The sequence below is a fragment of the Pseudorca crassidens genome, chromosome 10 (genome assembly GCF_039906515.1).
Source record: "Pseudorca crassidens isolate mPseCra1 chromosome 10, mPseCra1.hap1, whole genome shotgun sequence".
NCBI classification, from domain to species: Eukaryota; Metazoa; Chordata; class Mammalia; order Artiodactyla; family Delphinidae; genus Pseudorca; species Pseudorca crassidens.
This window is the reverse complement of record NC_090305.1, coordinates 5541614-5565875: the sequence shown is the minus strand read 5'-3', so window position 1 is coordinate 5565875 and position 24262 is coordinate 5541614. Positions and strand designations below refer to the sequence as shown.

Sequence of the window (24262 nt, the reverse complement as noted above, 5' to 3'; positions counted from 1 at the left end):
CGGGGGCGGGGGGCGGGCGGCGCGGAGGGGTTACCGGCCGCCGCGGCGAGAGCGCGCCCAACCAGCCGTGATGTCCGCGCGCGCCGGAGGCTTCCTCCCGCCGCGGCCCCAGGCCCTGGCGCCGGCCGCGCCTCTGCTGCTGCTGCTGTTGCTGCTGCTGCTGGACGCCGGCGGCGGGCGCGGGGGCGCCTGGGCCCAGGAGCCGGGGTCGGCGGCGGACGTTGACCCCGCGGCCGACGGCGGGGACGGGCAGGACCCGCACGCCAAGCACCTGTACACGGCCGACATGTTCACGCACGGCATCCAGAGCGCCGCGCACTTCGTCATGTTCTTCGCGCCCTGGTAACTGGCCGCACCGCCCGCCTCGGGCTCCGCGGGTGCGGGTCTGGCCCGGGCCCGCACTATGCGCGCGGGGGGCGCGGGGCCGCGGCCTGGGGGCGCCCGGCGAGGGGCTGAGGGTCTTCCGGGCCGGGAGGTGGGACGCGCCGGGCGCTCGCGGCTGACGTGGCGCTAGGGCCGGGGTGGAGCAGGAGGGGGCGGTCCCCGAGGGCAGAGCCGGAAAAGGCCGCCGCTCCGGCTCCCGCGCCCCCTCCCCCGATCCCCGCACCGGGGGAGGGGAAGGGGTCGTCGCCCTTCGGGGCCGCTGGGAGCTCAGAGCCCGTCCGCCCCCTGGCCCCAAACTTCTGCGCCGGCCGGAGGCAGCGGCCTGCGGTGCGCCGGGACCCGGAGGCCACGTGCGGTCGCCCCGGCGACCAGGCGCCCGGCGTGCACACTTGGACTTCGGAGACGGTTCGCTCGCCGCACGGCAGACCTCCGGCCTGCGAGTTTAATTGAAACACAGGGACTCACAAGGCGTGATTTCCCACCCTGCAGGAAGGGGTGGCCCAGGCAGAAGAAGGTTCCTGCGCTCTCCCGGGGGGTGGAGAACAGTGCGGGTTCTGGGGGCCCGTCCACAGCCCCGGGGCGGTGGGGAGCTGTGCTCGCGGTGATGGGAGCCACTGGCCCCGGACCCAAGGCCGACCTCTGGCACCTGCTCCTCTCTGCTTTCTTGGGGCCTGGTCGTCTGCAGAGTGTGAGATGGGAAAAGTTATTACTACGTTGAGCAGACGGTGCCCCTCGCCGTGGTTCTCGGGGGGCGGGGGGCTTTGGTGTGGCCTCGGTGCCGAACCCAGAGACGCCTGCCCTGTGGGTTGCCCTGCAGAAAGCCTTCCCGTCATTCGCACGAGCACAGGGACTGAGTGCCTTCCTCCTAGGGCCTAGATGCCCGATGAAGGGGGTCCTCCGTGGACGGAGCAGCCAGCCAGTCTTCGGGCCCAAGGCCCTTTGCAGGCTTTACTGCAGAATTTGGCATTCGCCCCCAGAGCGGAGGAGGCTCCTTGAGATGTGGGAAGGGGATGCAGGAAGGAATAGGGAGAAGATGCCCAAGAAAAACGGCCTGTTCAGAAAATGTGCTGGTGGAAGTTGGAGGAAACTTTTTCTCTTCCTCCCCATGTTCAGATGATGACTGTATTTCAGTTCATTTGGAGTTAAATCAGCACTTTTGGTCTGGGTCAGAGCTGTCCCATAGATACATTGTGTTTCCAGTTCCCAAGAACCAAGAGTTGAATTTGTAGAACTACCAGTGGTATAGAAAATACTTTGTAGTGTAACATAATGGACATCGATAGTTACTTTGTGAAGGGTATTATTCTCAGAGTAGCTATTCCAATTAAATACACTACTTAAGTGAAGCCTATTTTTGTGGAATAAATCTGCCCATGGATTTTTTTCCCTTATATTTTAAAGAAAAACTGACATGTAGACATCGTAGGTCCGTGCAGTGCCAGTGGAGTTTTAATTCTGGAGTCTCTGTAATACTCACCAGCTAGTCCTGGGCTGAGTGAGGGACAGGACCGGGCACTTGGTATTAAGTTCATTCCTTAAAGTAATGTAATGTTTCATTGTGTGTGGCTTATAGACTTTTAGGTGGATGCTCCCAGAAAAAGTGACTTTTAAAGTTTTTGTTTGCTTCTTAATAGTCTACCGTGAAATGTTTAAATAGAGATGTGTGGGTTTCTGTGACAACATTTAAAAGTTAGACTTTAAAAGCAGATTGGAGCTCAGATGGAATACGCTGTGGGCTGCCCCTCCTCTTTCCATTTCAGTTTCTGGAATGTTGGGAGCCCACGTGTGATTTGGGGGCAGGAGCTAATGAAAACATCGATCTGTGTGTATTTGCTCTGAACTGGGTAGAGGCAGGGCTGTCCTACTGCTGTAGATCTTGTGCCAGCGTCAGGTCATAGCTTCTCTATGGCCAGTTTTCAGGTCACATTGAACCTGGTGACAGTGAGGTCAAGGTTGGAGCCGCCTCCTCAAAAGGACCAGGTGGCTTTGCTCTGTTATGTGACCACAAACTGCCTCTGAATGCAGCTGCTGTCTCAGAGGTTCATGCTGTAGCCCCAGAGGTCCAAACCCAGAAGTGCCAACTGCACGGCACCCACGGATCCATCGCGGAGAGATCGCCAAGCACTTTGTACGTGCAGGCACTGGGGATCCAGCTGTAGGAAGGATGATGCTTGTCTCTTGTCCCATGTATACTTAAATCCAGCAGGGGTTTTCCCTCACAAGTGTCTTCCAGAAAAGAAGGGATTCATATTGTATTCGAACCTCTTATAAAGCAGGATTCTCTTCTCTGGCCAAGAAAGTGCTTAGGGAAGACAGGTTATTCTGCTTGAAGCAGAATTTTCCAGTGCTTCCTTTAGGTGCTTCCTGGTGAGGTCGTCTGTCAGAAAAGAAAAGAGGCAAGGAGATTTAACACTGATTTGATTGAGAAATTATTTTGAGGATGAGCTCAGTTATTAAGTGTTGGGTGTTCTTACCACACTTTAGAAAGCAATGCAGCAAGTAGTTACATCGTAGACATCACGAATACACACTTACCAGGTGAATGGGGAAAACCCCCCACATGCCATAGTGTTTGTGTATAGTTAAATTCATACACTGAATTTTATGAGTGTATGTTTGAGTATCTCAGATTTAGAAGTTTGGGGGTGGCCACAAGCTTTTTGTATGCTTCTCACTGGAGAGAATGCAGAGCTGATTTCATTTCGAGGCTGCCTTGCATGTGGGGAGACTCGGTTACATGGTAGAGGAGACCTGACTGTCAAGGAGCCATGGCGAGGGGAAGTGCTGAGCCACCGCCACAGGGGCGGAGCGAGGGAGCTCTCCAGATGAAGGGGAGAAGAGAGTGGACACCAGACAGCCTGGGAGTCACTTCCTGGAGGAAGTGACAAATAGGAATGAGCCAGGTGGGTTTAGGGAGGAAGTGTCAGAGAGAAGAGTGTGCTGATTCCCAGGGCCCGGCCAAGCTACGGCCCTTTCAGGAACCTGGAAACTCAGCAGCATGACCCAGTGGTGGGCAGCAAGGGAAGGAGGGCAGTGTGCATAGAGGTCAGGTGGGAGGTCAGCAGGGACCAGATCCAGGGGGAGCCGGCACAGCGCCTGGCTAAGTCTTGATTTCACGCTGAGAACGATGCGGGGTCTCTTCGGAGGGTTTAAGCAGGGGAGCAAGATTATGCAGACACTGTGAGCTGTCCGGCTCCGTCTCCACTGCAGTGTGAAGAAGGGGTTGGATCAGAGAGCCCCACTGCCCTAGGAAATGGCTGAGCAGGTGGGTCGGGCACCCTCTGACCCCGGCGCTCAGCGTGCTTGTCACTGTCACCTTGCTACAGGTGTGGACACTGCCAGCGGCTGCAGCCTACCTGGAACGACCTGGGAGACAAGTACAACAGCATGGAGGACGCCAAGGTGTACGTGGCCAAGGTCGACTGCACAGCCAGCTCGGACGTGTGCTCCGCCCAGGGCGTGCGTGGGTACCCCACGTAAGTGACGGGCGCTCGCGTCCTGTATCCGCCGGGTCTTCCTCGGCTTTTCGCCAGCCGCATTCGGCCAAGAAAGTTCAAGTTAAACTTTCGGCGCCTTCTTTGTAGTTCTGGGGAGTGAGGGGATGCCGACTTCAAGCAGGCACTCCCTGTGTTAGGGAGAGGTTATATTTGCACCGTGTGTGTATTGGGTGCCTTTTTTTACTTTGTTTGGGAAAAGCCTTTAATTAGTTGAGTTTTCCTGTTTATAAAAGAACATGTCTGCCAGACAAAAGTGGCATTCTCCACGAGGTCCTGTCACATTTGACGTTCACACGTACGTTTACACGATGAGCACCGACTGTCATGAATTTTCGTTGAATTTTTGGTCACTCTGTTAATTCTTAAGCCTCCCTTCTAGAGTTATTTCCCATGTGACTGGCCCGTGGGCTGTTTTTGTTGGAAAGAAAGTGCAGCTGTTCTGACAAGTGATACTTGCTACCTACTTCCTTGACAGTTAAAACAGTTTTTTGGTTTTAAGAACAGAAATTGAAACTGGCTTAATGAACAAAAGACGGAATTAATTTGAAGGCTGTGGGGGGAGGCCTCTGAGACTCAGCTCCATGAGTTTGGAGGTCTGTTCTTCTGCCCTCCCGCCCCTTAAGGTGACTTAACCCCCCCGCACTGCATCTCTCTGTTGCCATGGCGGACTTGGGCCTGTCGCCGATTGGCCCAGCTTGGATGGACTGTTCATTCCAGAAACCATCTTTGTGACCCAAGAGGCAGGATCTTGTCGGAAGACGGCAGCCCCGTTCAGACTCAACATTTACTGGTGGAGTGAAGAGCGCTTCTCCAAAAAAGGGAAGACGCTGTTTCCAGAAGGATGGGGGAGGGGTTGGGCACCACAGGTCCCCAAATATTTGTTCAGATTGACAAATGAAGTCAATCCTTTGGGAAACCCGAGCTGATCTTCAGACTTGAGAGGCCGCATGGAAAATGGCAGGAGCTCTGGGCTGGAACCTGGATGCCACGGTTTGGACCCCAGCTCTACCGTGTACTTATCCTGCAGCTCTGGTCACACACGTTCCTCAGCCTCTGAGTCTGAAGTAGGATGCTGACACCCACCCCCATAACATTGTTGTGTGTAATAACGTGTGTAGATACCGATCTGAACATACCCAATAATGTTAAGGTTTCCTCTGACCTTTGGAGATTTGGCATTTCCATAAAGGGCCCTGGAACTCTTGGTCTTTGGTGACTGTTTGCTAATGTGGGTGCAGTAACTCAAGTGTACATCACATCAGAGCAATAGAGACAAAACTTCCTGCTGTATGTACCTACCCGTTGGCACCACTGTCCTGTGCTCCACTGCATTGCCTTTAAAGTAAACTCTGCTTGTATGAAGAGCATCCCAAAGCAGCAGCCAGTGAGGAGTGGGACCAGGTACCTGTTGAGAGCCTGTTACTTTCAAGGTGCAGGAGCAACAGAGATGGGTGGCCATGGTGTCCACTCTGAAACAGCCGGCTGTGTGTGGCCCTGTGGCTCTGTGCACGGTAAACCACGCCATAGGGAAGGTGAAACAGGACCAGTCATAGGGCTGAGAAGGCAAGTGTCGGAGAGAGTAGAGGGTTCCACCTGCACCCAGTCATACGAGCTCTCTGGCTGCAACATCAGTTACTGCACAGATGCTATTCACAGATACTGAAAGATCCATGTTGGATCAGGTGTCCTGATTTGTTTTTTAGAAGACATGATCTCCCCAAGAAAACCATGCACTGGTTTTGTGTTGTTAAAAAGAACTATACAATACAATGAGCTACCACTACGTGGTTTGGGAAGGAACCTCGTCACAGCCCGAGAACAGATTTTTTCCACAGAATGCAGGAGGTAGGGGCATGCTGCATAAACGTAGTGGCCTCAGGGCGTTCATAGATGACCCTGTGTGAGCTTTCACTTCTAGGGATGTTTCGAGGCCTGAATCAGGTGGTGATGTAAGTGCTGAGGCGGGTTGCGGAGCGGGGTGCCAGCACATTACATTTTAGGTCATCCCTCCCGTCACCTTCAACTGGAGTAAAGGATTGGAGAGGGAGGGAGTTTGGGTTCCCAGGTCCCTGGAGAAGGCTGCCTACGCTCGGGAAGATGTTTTGAGGTCTTGCTGTTGAGACAGTAAAGAATCTTTATCACCTGGGAAAGTGCTGGCAGGGGCAGGGCTGAAGGAGGTTCCCTAGGGCTGCCATGCAGAGTGCCACTGAAAAGAGTAGAAACGTATTCTCTCACAGTTCCGGAGGCCAGAAGCCCGAGATCAAGGCATCGGCAATGCCGTGCTGCCTCTGAAACCTGTCAGGGGTCCTTCCCTGCCTCTTCCTGGCCCCTGGTGGTTGGCGGGCAGCTCTCGGTGTTCCTTGCCCTGCAGAAGCGTCACCCCAGTCCTGCTCCTGGACTTGGCCTTCTGCTGTTTGCTTGTCTCTCTCTGTGTCTGAATCTCCCCTTTCTGTACGTACTGGATTAGGGCCCACCTTCACGACCACATTTTAACTTGATGGCCTCTGTGCAAATCCTATTTCCAAATAGGGTCACATTCCATGGTAGCGCGGGTTAGGACTTCTGCAGATCTTTTTGGGGACACAATTCGACCCATGACACCATCTCATCTATAGTAGTAGAACTTCCATCATTGCTGTTTTCCAGAGGGACCCAGCAATGGGGATCTTTCCCCTGCAGTCTCCTTGATTGAGGAACAGATCACCAGGAAAACAAGTGCCCATGTGGAGGTTTGGTAACAGCAGAAGAGTTTGGGGCTATACTTGGGGCGTGAACCCCGTGGCCTGCTCTGCATTGCTGCCCTCACCTCCATGTACAGTGGGAGTGAAGTCAGATGCCCTGTGAGGGAAGCTCTGCCCTCCCTAGGCTCTGTGAACTCAACCAGAATCTCAGACTCGAGCTGGTTAGAAAGATTTTTAATCCAACAACAGGAAGAGATTTTAAAAACTAGTTTTGCTTCGCTCAGTGTACACCACATGAGGGAAAAGTCCCAGATCAGGTTTACTGCATTTTAACCTTAGCAAAGGAATGGAGGATGGGTTCAACAATGCCTGCTCTGATTTCTGATTTTTTAAAAATTCTTATATAGTTTTATCGTTACAATTAATATTTAAGCCTTCAGATTTTCTTTCTTTTTTTTTAACATCTTTATTGGAGTATAATTGCTTTACAGTGGTGTGTTAGTTTCTGCTGTACAACAAATTGAATCAACTATATGTATACATACATCCCCATATCTCCTCCCTCTTGCGTCTCCCTCCCACCCTCCCTATCCCACCCCTCTAGGTGGTCACAAAGCACCGAGCTGATCTCCCTGTGCTATGCGGCTGCTTCCCACTAGCTATTGATTTTACGTTTGGTAGTATATATATGTCAGTGCCACTCTCTCACTTCATCCCAGCTTCCCCTTCCCCGCCCCCCATGCCCTCAAGTCCATTCTCTACGCCTGCGTCTTTATTCCTTTCTGATGTTTTGAGGATCCACTCTTTTCCATCCTGAAGCGCTTTGGTGGAGGGAGGTACTGGGGCGAGAGGTAGGGAGTGGAGAGGGACAGTAGCCGCCTCTAGTCCTTTGTGGGCACAGCTCACGTTTCCAGAGCGTCTCAAGGCGTGGATGCTGGTGTTCGCAGTCTGAGAGCCTGCTTTGGAGTCACTTGAAATGTTACGCTTCGTCAAGGAAGGGACATACTGGCCGAATCGAGTTAGACTGCGTCTTTTTGTCCTGGCTCTATGAGTATAAGCTGCTAGGGAAGGGGACATATATTCTTCACTGGAGACACATTGGGACGTCCCCCGGCCCATCACAGGATCTGAGCTCCTGGGTGAGGCCAGTAAGCCCATTTTCACCTGAATGCCTTCTCCAGCCAGTGTGTTGGTTTTCTTGTTTGGTGTGAAACTTCATTTTAAGACCTTTGTGGGGCTTAGCCGTCCAGACCCACAGTTGATTTCTGCGTATCTTAGCCTCTCGCACTCTGGCACTGTGCATTGGGCGTCTCCTAACAAAACCCACGTACGTGCCGGGAAGCGTTAGGGGTGTTTTAGATGAGTAGGCTCGCCCCCGAGTGCTAGCCTGTGTGTGTTACCTGTCAGTAGCCATATTTCCCCCTCCATCCTGCCACCCTCTATTAATTCTGTCAATAGAAGAATTATTCCCTCCCCTCCCCACCTTCCTTGACGCCTTCTGTTAAGTTTTATCTGGACCGTGTTGTCCCGTCACCAGTGGAGTGACACAGGGTCTGGACGTGTTCATCTCGGCCTCTGGTGATGTCTTTGCTCCCCTCCAAAGGCAGAGCTCCTTGCTCTGTCTGCAGATACCTAGTGTGTGTGTAAAATAGAAAAGATTCCTTCTCTGGGGGCAAGTGAACGGGCCATATCAACCAACGTCAAGGTTGTCCTTATAGTTGGAAAGTTGAACTCTCACAGTAGCTGGATATTCATGCGTTGTAAGAGTTGAATAGCTGACAGTGTATCCTGGAAATACATTTACTGCAGAACAATGCTATTTCTACTACAGTTGTAAATTGTTTTTCAAAATGCAGAACGTAAGAACTACTGAAGCCGGGGAAGGATAACAAATGTGGGGCAGGGGAAAGCTAGAGAGCTCTGCACACCTGAACCCTCGTAGCTTTCGGGGTTTAACTCATGGCCTGATGTGTTCACCCTGGTTTTGTTTTTCAAGAATAACATAAGAAACTTTTAAAAGTTCAGGATTAAGTGACTATGTTATCACCTAGAACATTACTTTTCTTTCTTTTCCAAGTATCATCAGAGAGGGGCAGGGGTGGGCTGCCTGCGGCCCGCCGGCACCTCATTTTTATGATTGTTCTCCTAACTGAGTTTGCTCTCTGCTCAGAGTGGTTTGAAGTGCTTTAAAATCTACTGCAACTAATCCTCTGTTACTCTTTCAGCTTGAAGTTTTTCAAGCCTGGCCAAGAAGCTGTGAAGTACCAGGGTCCCCGGGATTTTCAGGCCCTGGAAAACTGGATGCTGCAGACGCTGAACGAGGAGCCCCCCGTGAGTGCACACGAAGCCACCCCCTCTTTCTTCCTACAGTTTTGGGGTAGTCAAGAGGCCAGTTTAAGTACCATCTTTTTTTTTTTTTTTTTGCGGTATGCGGGCCTCTCACTGTTGTGGCCTCTCACGTTGCGGAGCACAGGCTCCGGACGCACAGGCTCAGTGGCCATGGCTCACGGGCCCAGCCGCTCCGTGGCATGTGGGATCCTCCCGGACCGGGGCACGAACCCGCGTCCCCTGCATCGGCAGGTGGACTCTCAACCACTGCGCCACCAGGGAAGCCTTAAGTACCATCTTAAAGCAACTTTTATCATAAGTAAAGGTTCACTTTTTTTTCCTTCTCAGTTTTTCTTTTTACCGTGATAAAATACACACACTATAAAATTTGCCCTGTTAACTGTTTTTCAGTGTACAGTTCAGTGGTATAAATACATTCAGAATGTGGTGCCGCCGTCACCACCGTCCATGCACAGAAATTTTCCGTCTTCCCGAAAGGAAACCCTGTCCCCGTTAAGCCCTGACTCCCCTCCCCCTCCGGCAGTCTCTGGCGCCCAGCGCTCTGTTTTCTGCCTCTATGAATTTGGCTCCTTTAAGTACCTTATGTAAGTGGGAAAAGATGAACTTTTAACAACTTTCTGTTATGGAAAAGTTCAAACAGGCACCAGAGTAGAAAGAAGAGTCTAATGGATGGTGGGCAGGAGTGCAGGGAAGGTGGCCCCGCGTGCCCGCCTGAGCCTTGACAGTGGTTCCCATTCTGTGGGCCTTATTTTGTCTCCCCTGCTTCCCCGCCCCACGTTTGGCTGCACAGTCAGTGTCATTTGTAAATATTTCAGGATGCAGCCCACAGATGAGGACTTACTACTTTTTAACATACCTTCTGTGCCCCCTTCACATGTAATTCAGCTCGCAGTAATTCCTCAGCACCCGAGATGGACTCGTGGCCACCCAGGGTCAGGCCCAGGGTGGAGACCTCGCTCCCGCGGGCGGTACCCACAGTGTGAATCTTCCCTTTGCTTCTCAACCCTCAGCCCCACGGCCCTAAGTGGCTTTGCTGATAACAGAATTCAATACCCTTCATACTCTCCACGTCTTAATGGCCTCCCCTGCGGTAAGGATAATATCAGGAAATGGGAGAAACTGTATGATTTCTGAGATATTTTTTAATTGAAGTATAGTCGATTTACAATGTTGTGTTACTGAGATATTTTTTAAAGACATAGTTATATGTAGAGTGTTACAAAAAAAACCTGTAATCCTCCTCCAGCTGATGTTAGGACCCTTAGTTTTGTTATAAATCACTGATCGTGAGCCCTGCAGTGAGCGTCCCTTCGTGGATGGTGCTTTCGGATCAATGCTGACTGCTCAGGCCCACAGAGGCTGAGCTGTATTTTGACGGGAATAGAAAGATGGACCGTGTTCCCGTGCTGTACGTTCCTGATGAAAATATTAAGAGCATCTGAAGTCTTTGAATGTAATGTCCAGTCCAGCACTGGAGTAAGACCGTGGTATTGCGTCAGGCAGGCGCTCCCTGACCTGAAGGTTGTCTGGGCTCCAGGGCTCTTTTGGGGGCCCTGATGCTGTTGGTGTCATCTTCCAGGGTGTGGTCCTTCAGCTGTCCTCCAGATTCTGTGTAGAGGTCACAGCTAATCGGAAACCCAGCTGCTTCCCAAGTGCTACTTTACCTCACATTCTTAAAAAGTTTAGAACCACATGGAGAAGAACGTTGGCATACGGTATTGAATGTGTTGACCAGAGACGTGTCTAATTTTAGGCAACAGGGAAAACCACAAACCTCGCGGAGAGTAAATTTGCATCTTTGTCATGGCAAGAAAGCTGGAGGAGCAGGTGTAACTTTCACATAGGTTTAAACTTCAAGTTTTGTGTTTGTTTTTTTTTTTTTTGTGGAAATGTCCTCTGAGGGGAGGAAGCCAGTTTTTTTTTTTTTCTTTTTTGCGATACGCGGGCGTCTCACTGCTGTGGCCTCTCCCGTTGCAGAGCACAGGCTCCGGACGCGCAGGCTCAGTGGCCATGGCTCACGGGCACAGCCGCTCCGCGGCACGTGGGATCTTCCCGGACCGGGGCATGAACCCATGTCCCCTGCATTGGCAGGCGGACTGTCAACCACTGCGCCGCCAGGGAAGCCCGGAAGCCAGTTTTAAAGGGGAGTTCATGGTCTCCAAAAACATTTAAAGTAAACTTTTCAGCAAAAAGCCAGTCTTCTATGATGACTTTATTCACGAAAGCATCTGCCAGTGTCAGGATAGCAGAAAGACTTCATCTCATGAGCCGAACGTCTTTCTGGGGAGTGGAGCCCAAAGCACGGGCTGGGGATGGGGCAGCCAGGCTGAGGCTCACGTAGCCATCCTCAGCGGAGTACCCCGGGGGCGTGGCCACATGGAACCCACCCCTCCCCACCTGAGACCTCAGTTACCCACTGGCCATATCTTTGTGTCTCGGAGCAGTGGGGATCTCAGATAATTGCTAGAAATGATGACAGGGTGCCTTATTATAGAAAAGTTCAAATATTCAGACTTAATACTGCAAGCTGAAATTCTTTTCAATGTGAATTTTGCCTTATAAGCAAAAACTTTTTAAAAACTTCATCTGTATTTATATCTAACTAACTTAATATACACATTTTCATCTTTAAACAGGATAAATTTAGATTTTTTCCTTCCTAGCATTATGGCAGTATTAAAGGAAGTCAAAAGAAAACCTGCCATTTCTTAAATTGTACCCCAATTTTTATATTTCCATGTTTCCTTCTGTAATTTTTCCTTAAACAGTCATCATCAAATAAACATGGTTCCTTTCATTAATGATCTTTTTATATAGTTGAATCACCTTTATACTGACCATATTTTATCTCCTGGATTTGCCATAATCCAGCTCTTCTCTGTCCATGAATAGTTAGGTTATGTATATTTTTTCTGTCATCAGAAATGCTATAAGGAACATTTTTATCTTTGTAAAGGACGTTTTCCTTTTCTACTTTGGAGTGACTTTTTAGACTCTATTCCCAGACATAAAATTGCAAGGCAAAAAATAAAAAAGCAAGACCACTTTTATGGCCCCTGATGAATACTGCCAGATCGCTTTCCTAAGACTCTGTAAGCCCACACTGTCACCAGCCCGGGGAGAGGGGAGGGTGGCCGTTCTGTGATACACTGTGGTGTCCCCATAGTGGCCATCCCTGCGTGCCACCGAGGCACGTGCTCCTGCGGTGCCGTAAGTGGACATGTTGCTACTGCAGCCCTTTGAGCGTCTTATACAGGGTGACGTGTCGTCTTTTGTTTCATGTTATTGGAACTTAGCTGACTGTTCACTAGCCATCACTCTCGGTCATCCTTTTGCCTGGGTACTTAGCACTTGGACAGTTGTGTCAAGCCAGCAGTGGAAAAGAAAACTTCATGGTGCTTTACTGCTCAGCTTTGAGCTGTCAGCACTTTGAAAGCTTTTAAAGACTTAACTTAGATATTCTTTTTAATAGAAATACGAACCACTAGGTAAAAACTGAGTAACACACACCCACGTGTCTATAGCACAGTGGGGATTCAGTGGTCTTCTCTTCACCTCTGCTTGCAGGCCGTGGCTGTGTCGGCCTGAACAATTGAGACGTTTCGCACGGTGTGGTAGAGTGGTTAGTAGTTAGTTGTCACACTGGTGTCTGCCAGGTACTGGAGAAATGCCACTTCTTGTCCGTTCTCTGTGTGTTTCTGTCCCAAACTTAGCCCCAGGAACTATATTCTTGCTAAAAGTGCAGCCCATGTTTGCCCTGTGGTTTCCTCTTTGCTGCCTTCTGTCCACCTGAATCTTCTTTCTCGTCATCTTTTCTCTTTTGTCAGCCCTTCAGAGTCTGGCCTTCCTTCACAGGTTTTATGTTTGTGTACATAAAGGGTGGCCAGGCCCGCCTGCTCTCTGACCGTTTCCTGCTCCCCGTCGTGCCCCTTTTGCTCCCTCTGTGTCTTCGGGTGCTGCTTCCTTCTGTATTCTACAAGACGTCTCAGGTCACGTTTCAAAGGACGGGACAGGGTGCTGGTTTGGGGTGGCCCGTCCTTCAGTTTGTCTGCTCTGTTGGGTAGGGTTTGGGGACAGCAAAGGACGGGTTGGGGCAGGGAGGCCATCACCCAGCTGCCTGGAGCATCGGTCCTCGAGCATTTGCCAAGGGTGACAAAGTCGCTTCTTTGCCCGGGGCGCCACCTCAACACAGCAGTGTCCCTCGAAGCCTCGAGGTGGCAGGGGAGGGAGGAGAGCATAGAAGGTTCCAGACAGAAGCCTCCATGGGCTCCCCTGGGTCTTCACACACACACCCAGTGACCCTTGTTCCGTCTCTTCCCATCAGACACCGGAGCCCGAGGTGGAGCCACCCCGAGCCCCCGAGCTCAAGCAGGGCCTGTACGAGCTCTCGGCCGGCAACTTTGACCTGCACGTGGCACAAGGTAGGCGGGCGGGTGCGCCGGGTCTGCACCTCTGGGCACCCCTGCCCGGGCCGTTCTCCTGGGGGGCCTGGCTTTTCCTCTTGCTGCTTGAGGGCCGGTGGGTCGCAGCATGGGTGGCACTTGTCCAGAGCTTCTCTCCCCCAACCCCGATGGCATCAGTGTTTAATGCTCTTCCTCTCGGAGACGATCCCTCCTTTCGTCTCTGTCCTTAGGGAAGGGCCAGTCCTAATCCTAAGCTAAAGCCTCAGGTGTGGAAAGCTCACTGATGGTGAGTGGGTGCACGCACTTGTGTACTGGCTGGACAGTGCGTCCTTGGATAAGAATGTTTGTTTATGTTAATGTTAAGCATATGCTTATTGACCTGAGGCAGAAACAAAGGTTTCTCTTACCTGTTTAAACCAGAATTTATTGGGACCATTATAACACACGAATTGAATCAGCGTAGGTGTTCTTTACACTTAAAATATTTTTCGATACCAAATCTCATTTTTTGAAAATAGTCTCCTAAATGTCAGAATGACCTGAGTACGATTTCTAATGTTAATGAAGTGTAAGGCCTTTCTTCACACGTTCGGAAGTGTGGGCTCAGCAGTGAAAGGCTTGAAAGTGCGTTCAGCCTCCTTGCTGACCTGCCCTCTCAGATGCTGTCGTGGAGAGAGATCCTCCTGGGAGACGGGGTTGGAAACGCTCTTAGGAGGGCTTAAAATTGTGTCCGGCCCTGAAGCCTCCTGCTTGCTGGTAGTTGACATACACCCCATCTAAGGCCTGACATCGCTTGTGGTGATCCTTTCAGCCGTTTTTAATTAAAGGTGGCTAGTTAATTGGTACAGATGCTCTGACAGGGTTTCTATCCGAAGGGGAGTCGCTTTAATTTGAGACGGGCTTGGGCTCCCTGCAGCATGCGCTCCCGGGGCCACCCGTGACAGACCACCGTCCGAAGCCCAGCCCTGACATCCCCCCCCACCCCGAGCAGGTCACCCACCGAGGGGCCGTGTGCCCGCACGCCGTGGCCTCGTGCTGCTGACATGAGGGTCTCTCCTCGGAGAGCGGTGCAGCCCCGCCCTGACTCAGCTGCCAGGCCTCCTGTCTCCGCCTCACAGCACAAAGTAGTGACACACCTGTCTGGAGACGTGGTTTCAGCCTTGCAGATCAGCTGCTCATGTATATTTTAAATGTTTTTATTTAAATTTCTTAACTGGAGTATAGTGGATTTACAGTATTGATTTTGAAGCAAGTTTTTTTCCCCATTTCCCGCAATCGCATCATTGCCGCCGTGAGCATTGCCATGGCAAAGTCCGACTCTGAGCCTGAGTCACACGCCAGCGTCCGTTGGTTGGTTCTCTCCTTGGCCACAGCCTGATTTCGGTCTGGTCTCAGCCTGACACCGTTTTGGCCCTAGGCTGGTCAAGGTAGAAGAGCCTAGATGAAAGTTTTCAGTGCCTAAATCATGGTGTTGTAGGCTTGTTTTTTTCCTAGCCAAGGGGAGTGATATTCAGTCTTTTTAGACCTTCTATCTTATTGTGAAATAAAACCCAGATACAGAAAACAATGTAGGGTGTAGTGAATGGTCATAGAGCGGTCACCCGGCTCAAGACAGAACACTGCTCGCTTCCCGTGCCCCGCCCCCCAAAAGGCACTGCCCTGGCTGTAGGGAACCCACCACTTGCTTCATGGTGTGGAGTACGGTCGCCCTGTCCACGTCACCCTGATGTCTCTGTTCCCTGTGAGTTGGCCGTTGAATCTAGGGACTTGATCACGTTCTGTTTGATGTTTTGGGGGGTGTGAGCAACACTGCGTAGCTGGGAAGTCTCTCTGTGACGTCAGTGCCTCGTCCGTCACCGCCTAGAGCCGTAACTCACGAGGGATGCAAAGCCTGCTGCTGTAATTCAAGCATCCCTTCTTCATTTTTACAGCAGGAGACACTTGCCCTCGTTTATCACTTGGTTATCCAGCGGCGCAGTTCACGTGGGAAAGACAGGCTAAGTGCCTGATTCTTTCCCTTTATCGCCCGTTTTCCGAATGAGTTGGGTCCCTGTTGTCCTCCAAAGATGACAGATTGGTTTTTAAGGATCGTTATGAACTCATGGGTAGAGACATATTTGATGGGGAGTCATTTTTTACCAGTTCAAGGGTTCATGCTGAACTGAGCTTTGCAGGAGGACAAAGATGAGACGCTTCCACTCACGCTCTAGGTGGGTGGGTGTAACTCACACTCCCTCTCCCCTCCCCCGCCTTCCTTCCCCACCCCCAAAGGAGACCACTTTATCAAGTTCTTCGCCCCGTGGTGTGGTCACTGCAAAGCTCTGGCTCCGACCTGGGAGCAGCTGGCTCTGGGCCTTGAACATTCCGAAACTGTCAAGATTGGCAAGGTAAGTGAAAACCCTTATTAAACCGGAAATAGACCGCCTCTGGCTGGATTAATTAGCTGAGTAGCCCATTCTTCATTCTGTGCACAGAGTCGCAAACTTGATTTGTTAATTCCATTTAGCGTGCCGCTTGGTAATTCATTTCGCCTGCACAGATGGCAGCCGGGTCTCGAGTGGGCCGGCTTTTCCACAGTCTAGAGATAAATTATGGCTTTGGCTCCTTTGTTTATTTTGAAGCAATGGCCAGTTCTGAATTGGCAGCCCCAGAGCCCTTTCTGCAAAGATATGGGGCAGAGCCTTAGAGAACATTCACTGGACGTACTTGGAGACCATCCACAGTCGAACTCACCCAAGAGCTCTTTCCTAAAAGGACCTTGGGCTCTGTGCTCACACCCTGTGTGCAGCCTGCGTGCAGAAGACCCGCCCGTGGGGAGCCCTGGCTTTTGCCCTGCTGCCAGGAATTCTTTCCCACTTTACGTAGGGAAACCAGAAGTGATGCCTTGACAGCTGGGTTTTCGGGAAGTATCTAGAGCAGCTTCCGGGCCTTCAAGCACTTTTAATCCGTCCATCCTCCAGCACCTACCAGACACCCTGCCTGAATTGCTTTTATAAAAATCTCATTTTCTACCTTGCCGGGGGCCGATTTGTATACAGGAGTAATGCTGTGTGTTCAGGAACTGTAGCTAATAAGGTGATGCGCCCAGCACAGTGAGATGGCCAAAAGCATAAACGTGGGATTCGGACAGACCTGGCCGGCCACCCTCGAGCAGCTTCTCCACACCTCAGTCTCCCCCTTCGCAAAACCGAGACGAGATCTGACTGGGGCGGTGGTGAGGGTGACGGTGAAATGCTGAGCACGACGCTGGGCACAGAGCAGATGCCTAGGAAATTGTAATGGTTGTGAAGTGAAGTTTTCACTGTTGTGTGTTAAACACTTAACTTGACATCTTTTCAGTTTTATCTTTATTATATTCCAAATACTCCTATTTAAAACTCCTGAACCTGAGAATACATTTCTGATGACTGGCGTGGGTCTCTGTCCACGACAGCTGGCCGTCCCCTTCTCCAGATGTCAGGCTAGGCTCCCTCTCTCCATCTGCTGACCTGCTCAGGGCCCATCTGCTGACCTGCTCCCCCAAAACTGGCATTTTTGAGTGAAAAGAAATCATGTCTCTAAAGTAAATCCCATCACTCTGCTCCCTAAGCTCAGGTGTATTTTGGGGTAAAGTCTCTCCAAAAGCTGCAGCTTGCTGGCAGAGACGCTACAGATGGGGAGTTGTAGAAATTTTCTTTCTTTGAAAAAGCACTGAGTGTCCGAGAGCCCATTTACCAGGAAGGCTCGCGGAGAAACTGACGGGGCGCGTGATCTGTATTTCCAGGTTGACTGCACACAGCACCATGAACTTTGCTCAGGAAACCAGGTCCGAGGTTATCCTGCTCTCCTCTGGTTCCGAGACGGTAAAAAGGTGCGTCTTCGGGTCTTAGCGTTGAGACAAGATGTGTGTCTTAACCACGGCTGAACAGTCGAGTGGTTTAACGGGTGGCGCGTTGCCAGCACAGACTGTTTGGGCACTGGTTTAAAGGAATACGCATCACGGAGCGAGAATGTCTTTCTCTTTGTTGGTAAGGCCTGGCGGGTTGAGAGAAACCATCAGGCGTTATGCACTCCCGAAGCATCTCAGCGGGCTCAGGTTAACTCTAGCATAAGCCGGATGGACGGTCCTAGGGTAACTGCTCTGATTCCGACCTTTGAGAGGGGTCAGCGCTCGCTCTTGGTAAGGCCCTTCAATGCCGGCTTCGTCCCTGGCCGCTGGGCAGCGCCCAGACTTTGGAACCGCTTAGCTCTGCAGAAGGAAGGCGCTGTGAAGTTCTTTGCCCAGAGCCAAACTGCGGTTGATCATCTGTGCTTTGCCTTCACCTTTGAGCAGCAGACACCACAGAGCCGGGACACCCAGACAGAGACGTCCGATGGGGGCGGGTCACGCGTGGGCAGGTGGAGGGTTGAGGATTCACAGCCCTGACGTGTCTTTGTGTCGCCTGTGTCCCGGACAGGTTGATCAGTACAAGGGGAAGCGGGATCTGGAGTCGCTGAGGGAGTACGTGGCATCGCAGCTCCAGAGCACGGAGAGGGGCGCCCCGGAGCCCATCCAGCCCTCGGAGGCCCCCACGCTGGCCACTGAGCCCGCGGCCGACCAGGTGGGTGCACGGTCAGCTCCCACCTCCAAGCGACAGCACAGGCACAGCACGCGGTCGGTCATTCACATGGGGGGCTGGGGTCCACTTTTCAACACAGCGTTTTCTTGAACTCCTTTCACATGCTTGTTAGGGGGTCAGCGTAGACAGAGCTTCCCTTTAAAGAGCCTGGAGTGGGTGTGAGACAGAGGATCCTGCGAGCATTTGGTGTCAGCATTTCTGGACAGTTCTTCCCTTTGATTCAGCACTCACTAACTTGAAGGTGTTTGCTGTGAAAGCTGGGCTGTTGCCTCTTGGGCCCGTTCTGCTCGTTTCCATAACTTGCTGCAGTCAAGGTGGTAAAGGCCCCTGAAAGAGCTGCAGCAGAAAGGCTCTGCGCGTTGGAATGTCAGAGGCAGATCGCTGTAGGCTATTTCATTTGTCCAGACGATCGCTGACTTATCGAGGTGTCCTCTTCATATATTCAGAGCGTAAGGTTTCACGTTTGTTCGTTCTGCGTTTATCAAGCCCTGTTGCGTTCCAGCCACTGTCCTAGGCCGCCAGGACACAAAGCGAATAAGGTCGTTTTCCGCCTGTGGAGAGTGGCGGGTGGGAAGGGGGAGACACGCGAAGATGTCGGTGCTGCGACGCAGGCCGGGGCGGGGAGGCAGGGAGCGCCACCCCACGGGTGAGTCGGTGTCCGCTGGAGAGCCGTGGGGAAGGCCGCCTGGCGGCGCGTCAGCCGGCAGGAGTGAAGAGGGCGCGAGGAGGCCAAGGGCACCGTGCGGGACGCAGAGGGAGCCGGCGGCTGGCCCCCGGAGGGCCTTGTCCGCCAGCCGCAGATCTCAGGTCTGCAGGGAGCCAGTGGAGGGCTTGGAGCCGACGTGGACTTTAAGAAAGCCGGCTGGCTGCAGCCTGTGTGGATGAGACGGAAACCGCTGTATCTGGAGACAAAGGATGCAGGGACGGTGGGCAGGGGCGTCCAGCTCCCCCTGCGCAGTCGGGATGGGGGAGGGGAGGGAGGGAGAGACGGGCTGGCGGCGCCGGGTGGGAGGGAGGCGATGGGTCCCTATTCAAGGTGTTGCTTCCAGGGCTGTGGCGGTCTGCACGTGGCGACAGGTAAGAGTCCGGAGCTTAAGCCGGATGCCTGTCTAGAGGAGGAGGTTCCCGCATCCGCTCCTGTAGGTAGAAACCGATGCTGAAGCCGCGGGTGAAGATGGGATTATTCGGGGAGTCAAAGTGGTGTTTTCCCGGGAAAGCAGTGCTCGGATTTCCCAGCTGAGAACCACACATAAGGCCTGTTTGTCTGTCAGTGTACTTCCAAAGCCGAGTCCTTGTGTTGCCGCCTCGGTTCACACAACTGCACTGCACAGCACGCCAGGTTCTTACCCGGGACGGCGGGCAGGGCGGCCCTGGTCCTGGGGAGGACGCCTCCCTGGCGACTGTCCAGCCTCTGCACTTACGGGAGCGATCGTGACTCGCTGGGGCTGTCACGCCCGGGGCCCGGGGATCAGGCTTGGAGAGCCGGCAGCCGCCGGCCCCATCCTCCCAGGGTGGGGCTGTGATGGCGCCTCCGCCCCCCCGGGCCCAGCCCCTAGTGGGACGCTTGTAGGTTGGGGACCGCGTGGGTGTTAGTTAAAAGTGGAAGTTTTGGTTTAAGAAGTAAACAAACGATTTCGTAGTTAAGGGACCATGCGTCAAGGGAGCGTGTGTCATGGTGGTTGTAAAGGTCACCCCACATCGAGTATAATTATATACTGTGGGTGTTTTTGTCAAACCCAGAAGGGTTTCTATTTATAATGAGGTTTTCCACCGCTAAGTGGGTCTTTCAGTGAGTGTGGTGTCATGTTTCTGGACATGAAGATGGCAGCGTCTGGACGGCCCCCTCAGTGCCCCTGCGTCCTGGTCACAGACACATGGTACTTGGTGCTGGACTCGAGTGGGGCAGCCCTGGTACACTTTGCCACGTGATACATCATCCGTATTCTTTTTATTTATTTATTTATTTGGCTGCATCGGGTCTTCGTTGAGGCACGCAGGATCTTCGGTTACGGCGTGCGGGCTCAGTAGTTGTGTCGCGCGGGCTCTGGAGCGTGTGGCCTTAGTTGCCCCGCAGCGTGTGGGATCTTAGTTCCCTGCCCAGGGCTCGAACCCACGTTCCCCTGAATCGGAAGGAGGATTCTTAACCACTGGGCCACCAGGAAAGTCCCCATCATCCATATTCTCACGAGAGGATCACAGATCCGTTTTTGGAGGAAAACACATAGACATAACCCTGTGCAGAGCCTTCAAGATGGAATCGCTTTAGAGCAGACTGCCGTGTGGCACCTTGGCCCTGAATTCTCCAGCCTGAGTTCAAATGAGCAGTCTTCACATTTACTGTGAATTTGAAAATGGAAAGCAGCCTGTTAGCTGTAGAAGCACATGTTGCCTGTGCTTGTGTAACTAAGGTCCTTCCGTCACATAGAGAAGATAATTATGAACCTGTAGGATGAGAGCGATAGAGTCGGCGGGGAGAGCAGTGCGCACAGACTTCAGGGAGGCCGGTCAGCTCGGACTTCGATCAGTGTCCGAGGCTCCAAGCCCGGGAGGCGCATGCTTGGGCCCTGCCCACCCAGAGCCCTGGAGACAGCGGCTGCACCTGACCCTGCCTGGGCTGGCTGGGAGCTTTTGTGGAGCTTGTGAAAAGTGAGTTGTGTAGGTATTTGTGTGTGGCCTCGGAGCACACATCACAGCATTTTAAAAGATGACGGACCCGTATCTCTGCGATCCCAAAGCATGGTCCCCGCTCTGCTCTACGTGGTGTATTTGAATTGTGGCTTTTCCCTCCCCCAAGGGCACTGTGTTGGCACTGACGGAAAATAACTTCGATGACACCATCGCAGAAGGCATAACCTTCGTCAAGTTTTATGCCCCGTGGTAAGTAGCTGTTGAATTAGAACCTTGGTCCTCGTGCGCTTGAGTCACATCCTATTTTTCAGGCCATAGGCCAACCCTCCGGACTCAGTATTGGGCAGATACATTTACTTGTAGTTATGCTACAGGGAAAAAGGAAATGTCATTATATATGTTAGAGTTTGGTGGTAATTCACAAAGTGATGGAGAATGAGGTTAACTTAAAGCTCAGTCTGCTCTGGAAGAAACAAAACTGGAGACTTCTTATCGTGGCCACGTAACACTGCAGTTCTGTGGTATCTGGGCACTTTGCCAAATAGATGGCTTTTGGGGTTAAAAACACCGTGCACATCATGAGGTATTAAGAGCTCTGCCCCTTAGTCTCTCTGGATGTTGTAGAGAAATCGAGTAGAGCTCAGCTTTCCGTTAGAGCCATGCAGTCTGTCAGTCACCTGACCTTCCTGGCCCGTGGCCCTCGGGGACCAGAGCAGAGATGGGCTGCTCGGAGCCCGAGACCGCGGCAACCGCAGTCAGTGGGGAGACGATAGGTTCCAGGATGTGCCGTGAACCACTGCGGCTTTGGATGCCCTTTAAATCCTTTGAACCCACTTTCCTCAGCTGTAAAACGGGGAGAACGCTTTGTCTTGAAACAACCCATTTGGAAAGATAGTGTTCAGGAGAGAGAGATCCTGTTTCTGAACACAAACACACACGTGCCATTTTCGCTTCTCACTTTGTTTCATTGCGCGTATCCATGAGAATCAGTAACGGCAGAGATAAAAAAGTTAACGAGTGACCTGTACGACTTGCGCAGGTTTTATTCTTAAAGAGTAGAATCACTAGTAAATAATGCCTTTAAAACTATCACGTATTTTCTAGTTTTTTTAAAAAAAAAAACCCTAAAGCTGTACAGATCACGTACAAGGAGAGAAGAGCCGCTTTCATTGAAGGGGAGCAGGTCATAGAGGGGAAGATGGTCAGGAAGGGGGTATAGTAACAGGTGGAAGTAGAGTTTGAGCCGAACTTAGTGGCCTCAGTGCTCACACCACATCCCGGAAGCTTCAGGGAAGCTTTGAAGTTCTTTTGAACATTTAAGACCGTCAGAAATATCTGTTTTTGGCATTCAGGTGATTTTTTAAAAAGCCCACAGTTGACCGCATCGTAGAGATGCTTGCAAAGCTGAAGCTGTTTTGCAGACGTCTTGTTGTCAGTCAGGGTATCCGAAAGCCTGCTCGGGCTTGGGCTTGAACTCCGTGTTCGGGATGGGAGAGGACGAGCAGGTGCAGGAGGTGGGGGGTGATAGCGCGCCCCGCGGGAGAACCTGCCGGTTTATCCACTTCTGGGCAGCTGTCGGCTGCTTCCTACAGAAGAAACAGGCTGGGCAGCGAAGTGCAGGCGAGTGAGCTTGACGGGACCTCAACAAAGCTGTCGCTCTTCTGTCCCCAGGTGTGGGCATTGTAAGAGCCTGGCTCCTACCTGGGAGGAACTCTCTAAAAAGGAATTCCCTGGCTTGGCGGGGGTCAAGATCGCCGAGTTGGACTGCACTACGGAACGGAACATCTGCAGCAAGTACTCGGTGGGTCCACATGGATGGGAACTCATGGGGACAGAGGTGGGGGCGGATCCCAAGTGGAGCTGTAATTCGGTACTGTGGGCTCAACCAAGATAACTCATCCTCTCGACAAAGAGTTTTTTGTGTCCTTTGGGGATTTTTTTTCCCATTTGAGAAGCAAAAGAGCTGCTCTCTCAAAGGAAAGGCTGTCTTCTGTGAGTGCACACAGTTCAGAGGGGTTTTCAGGCCTTGCCACCTGGGCGAAAGGCGGGCAGTACCTGAGACTCTGAGCTGGAGGGCAGGGCGCCACCTGCGCGGCCATTCTCATTGGCTAAACGGTCAGCTGGCTTGTAGCCTTCGTCGCACACACAGACACAAGGCAGCGCTCAGTGCAGAAAGTATCTGATCCTACGCTTCCCTGAGAGGGCCACACCAATGGGCCAGGCTTGGCTTCTTTACGTAACTGTTGCCTTCTTTCCAAGCTGTTAGCACCATCGAATGGCCCAGAAGATTTGCAATTTATTTATATTTTTCCATTTGTGGTGTTTTTCTTAAAACATTTTTGAGGCCTCCGGAGTTTATTAGAATAGATGTATGTAGCACAGACGTCGTCTACTTACTAGAAGATGCCAGTCATTTTTTAAAATGTTTTATTTTTTTGGTGCTTTAAAGAGAAAGGTGAGCTGTGCTGACAAGTGTGCATCCTTGAGGCTCCTGCTGCCACTCAGCGCGGACCACAGAGCGCCCTGGTGTCGCCAAGGAGCTTGTGGGAAATGCAGCCTCAGGCCCCCTCCATCCCCACCAGCTCCCCAGGCGAGACTCCACTCTAGGGTGAAGTCACTCCTTGTTGCTAATCTTGAAAGTAGGTTTGGGTTGGAAAGTGAATATAGAGCCCCAAGGCTCTGCTTTCTGAACTCTTAGGTACTTTTTTGATGGTCTGTACGTTCTGAAAATTTAACTATAGACTTCCCTGGGCACGACTCTAGGATCTCTTCTGATTTTATTTAAGAAGCAACTTTATGTTGGTTTTCAATTTTTTTTTTTTTTTTTTTTAAGGTACGAGGTTATCCCACATTGCTGCTTTTCCGCGGAGGCAAAAAAGTCAGCGAGCACAGCGGGGACCGAGACCTGGATTCCTTGCACCACTTTGTCCTGCGCCAGGCGAAGGATGAACTGTGAGCTCGGCTGGAAGCTGTCTCCTGCCTGACCCTGGGCAGGAGCTCAGTCCTGCGGCCGCTGCCCGGTCCCTTGCGGTGGTGACTCAGAGATCCGAACGCACTAAACTTGTGCTATCTTCTCCATGTGTGTGTTTTTTAAGCCAACACACTCCACAGATTCTTTCTTAGGTTTCTCTAAGTACATGTGTAACTCATGATCCCTTTGCAAACTAAATATTTTCAGTGGCAAGCTACCATCCATCCCCTTTAACCTTCTCTCGGTGAAATCTAAATGGTTTCCTTTGAGACTAAAATAGAGTCAAGGAAATTCCAATTGCCAGACTGTTTTTGGCTTTGGAGTAATTTTGGTGAAAGCATCATGCGATGCATAGTTTTTGAACCATCCGCGCACAAGTTCTGGAAAGGTGGCCTTGCCTTGTGGCGATATTGCGTTGCTCTGATCTGAAGGTCCCAGTTGACTTGTTAATAACGTCGTTGGTCCGTAGCTTGGAGCGGATTTAAAACACAAAACCCCGTCGCCTCTGGAAGAACCACTTTCCCAGCCCCTCCTGGATCTTCTGTCTCTGTTGATACCTCTCTCACGGGGAGTGGTGAGCCATAATGAAAACGGAGGTACTCCTGACGCGTGCCTGAGTAAGGTAATGCTGATGCCATAGTCTTGTGTGTGTGTTGATACTTGACCAATTGCTTATTACTGTTCAAGGGATACTTCTGTCCCTCCTGGGTGAGAGATTTCATTAGTTAACATGAAGCCAGAGTCCACGTGA

The 24262-nt window shown here is 51.8% G+C and overlaps 1 protein-coding gene across 2 annotated transcripts; it reads left to right on the top strand.

Moving 5' to 3' along the window:
- Nucleotides 1–55: 55 nt before the first annotated feature.
- Nucleotides 56–23808, top strand: TXNDC5 (thioredoxin domain containing 5). 2 transcript variants are annotated; one of them, XM_067751952.1, is made up of 10 exons: nucleotides 56–342; nucleotides 3711–3860; nucleotides 8788–8893; nucleotides 13236–13332; nucleotides 15586–15701; nucleotides 17078–17164; nucleotides 17751–17894; nucleotides 20707–20789; nucleotides 22212–22341; nucleotides 23374–23808. In XM_067751952.1, exons 1-10 carry the CDS (start codon nucleotides 71–73, stop codon nucleotides 23494–23496), a joined length of 1308 nt encoding a protein of 435 aa, XP_067608053.1. In that variant the 5' UTR covers nucleotides 56–70; the 3' UTR covers nucleotides 23497–23808. The 2 variants fall into 2 exon arrangements, with proteins under 2 accessions (XP_067608053.1, XP_067608054.1); XM_067751953.1 differs by lacking the exon at nucleotides 56–342 and adding an exon at nucleotides 765–898.
- Nucleotides 23809–24262: the final 454 nt, after the last annotated feature.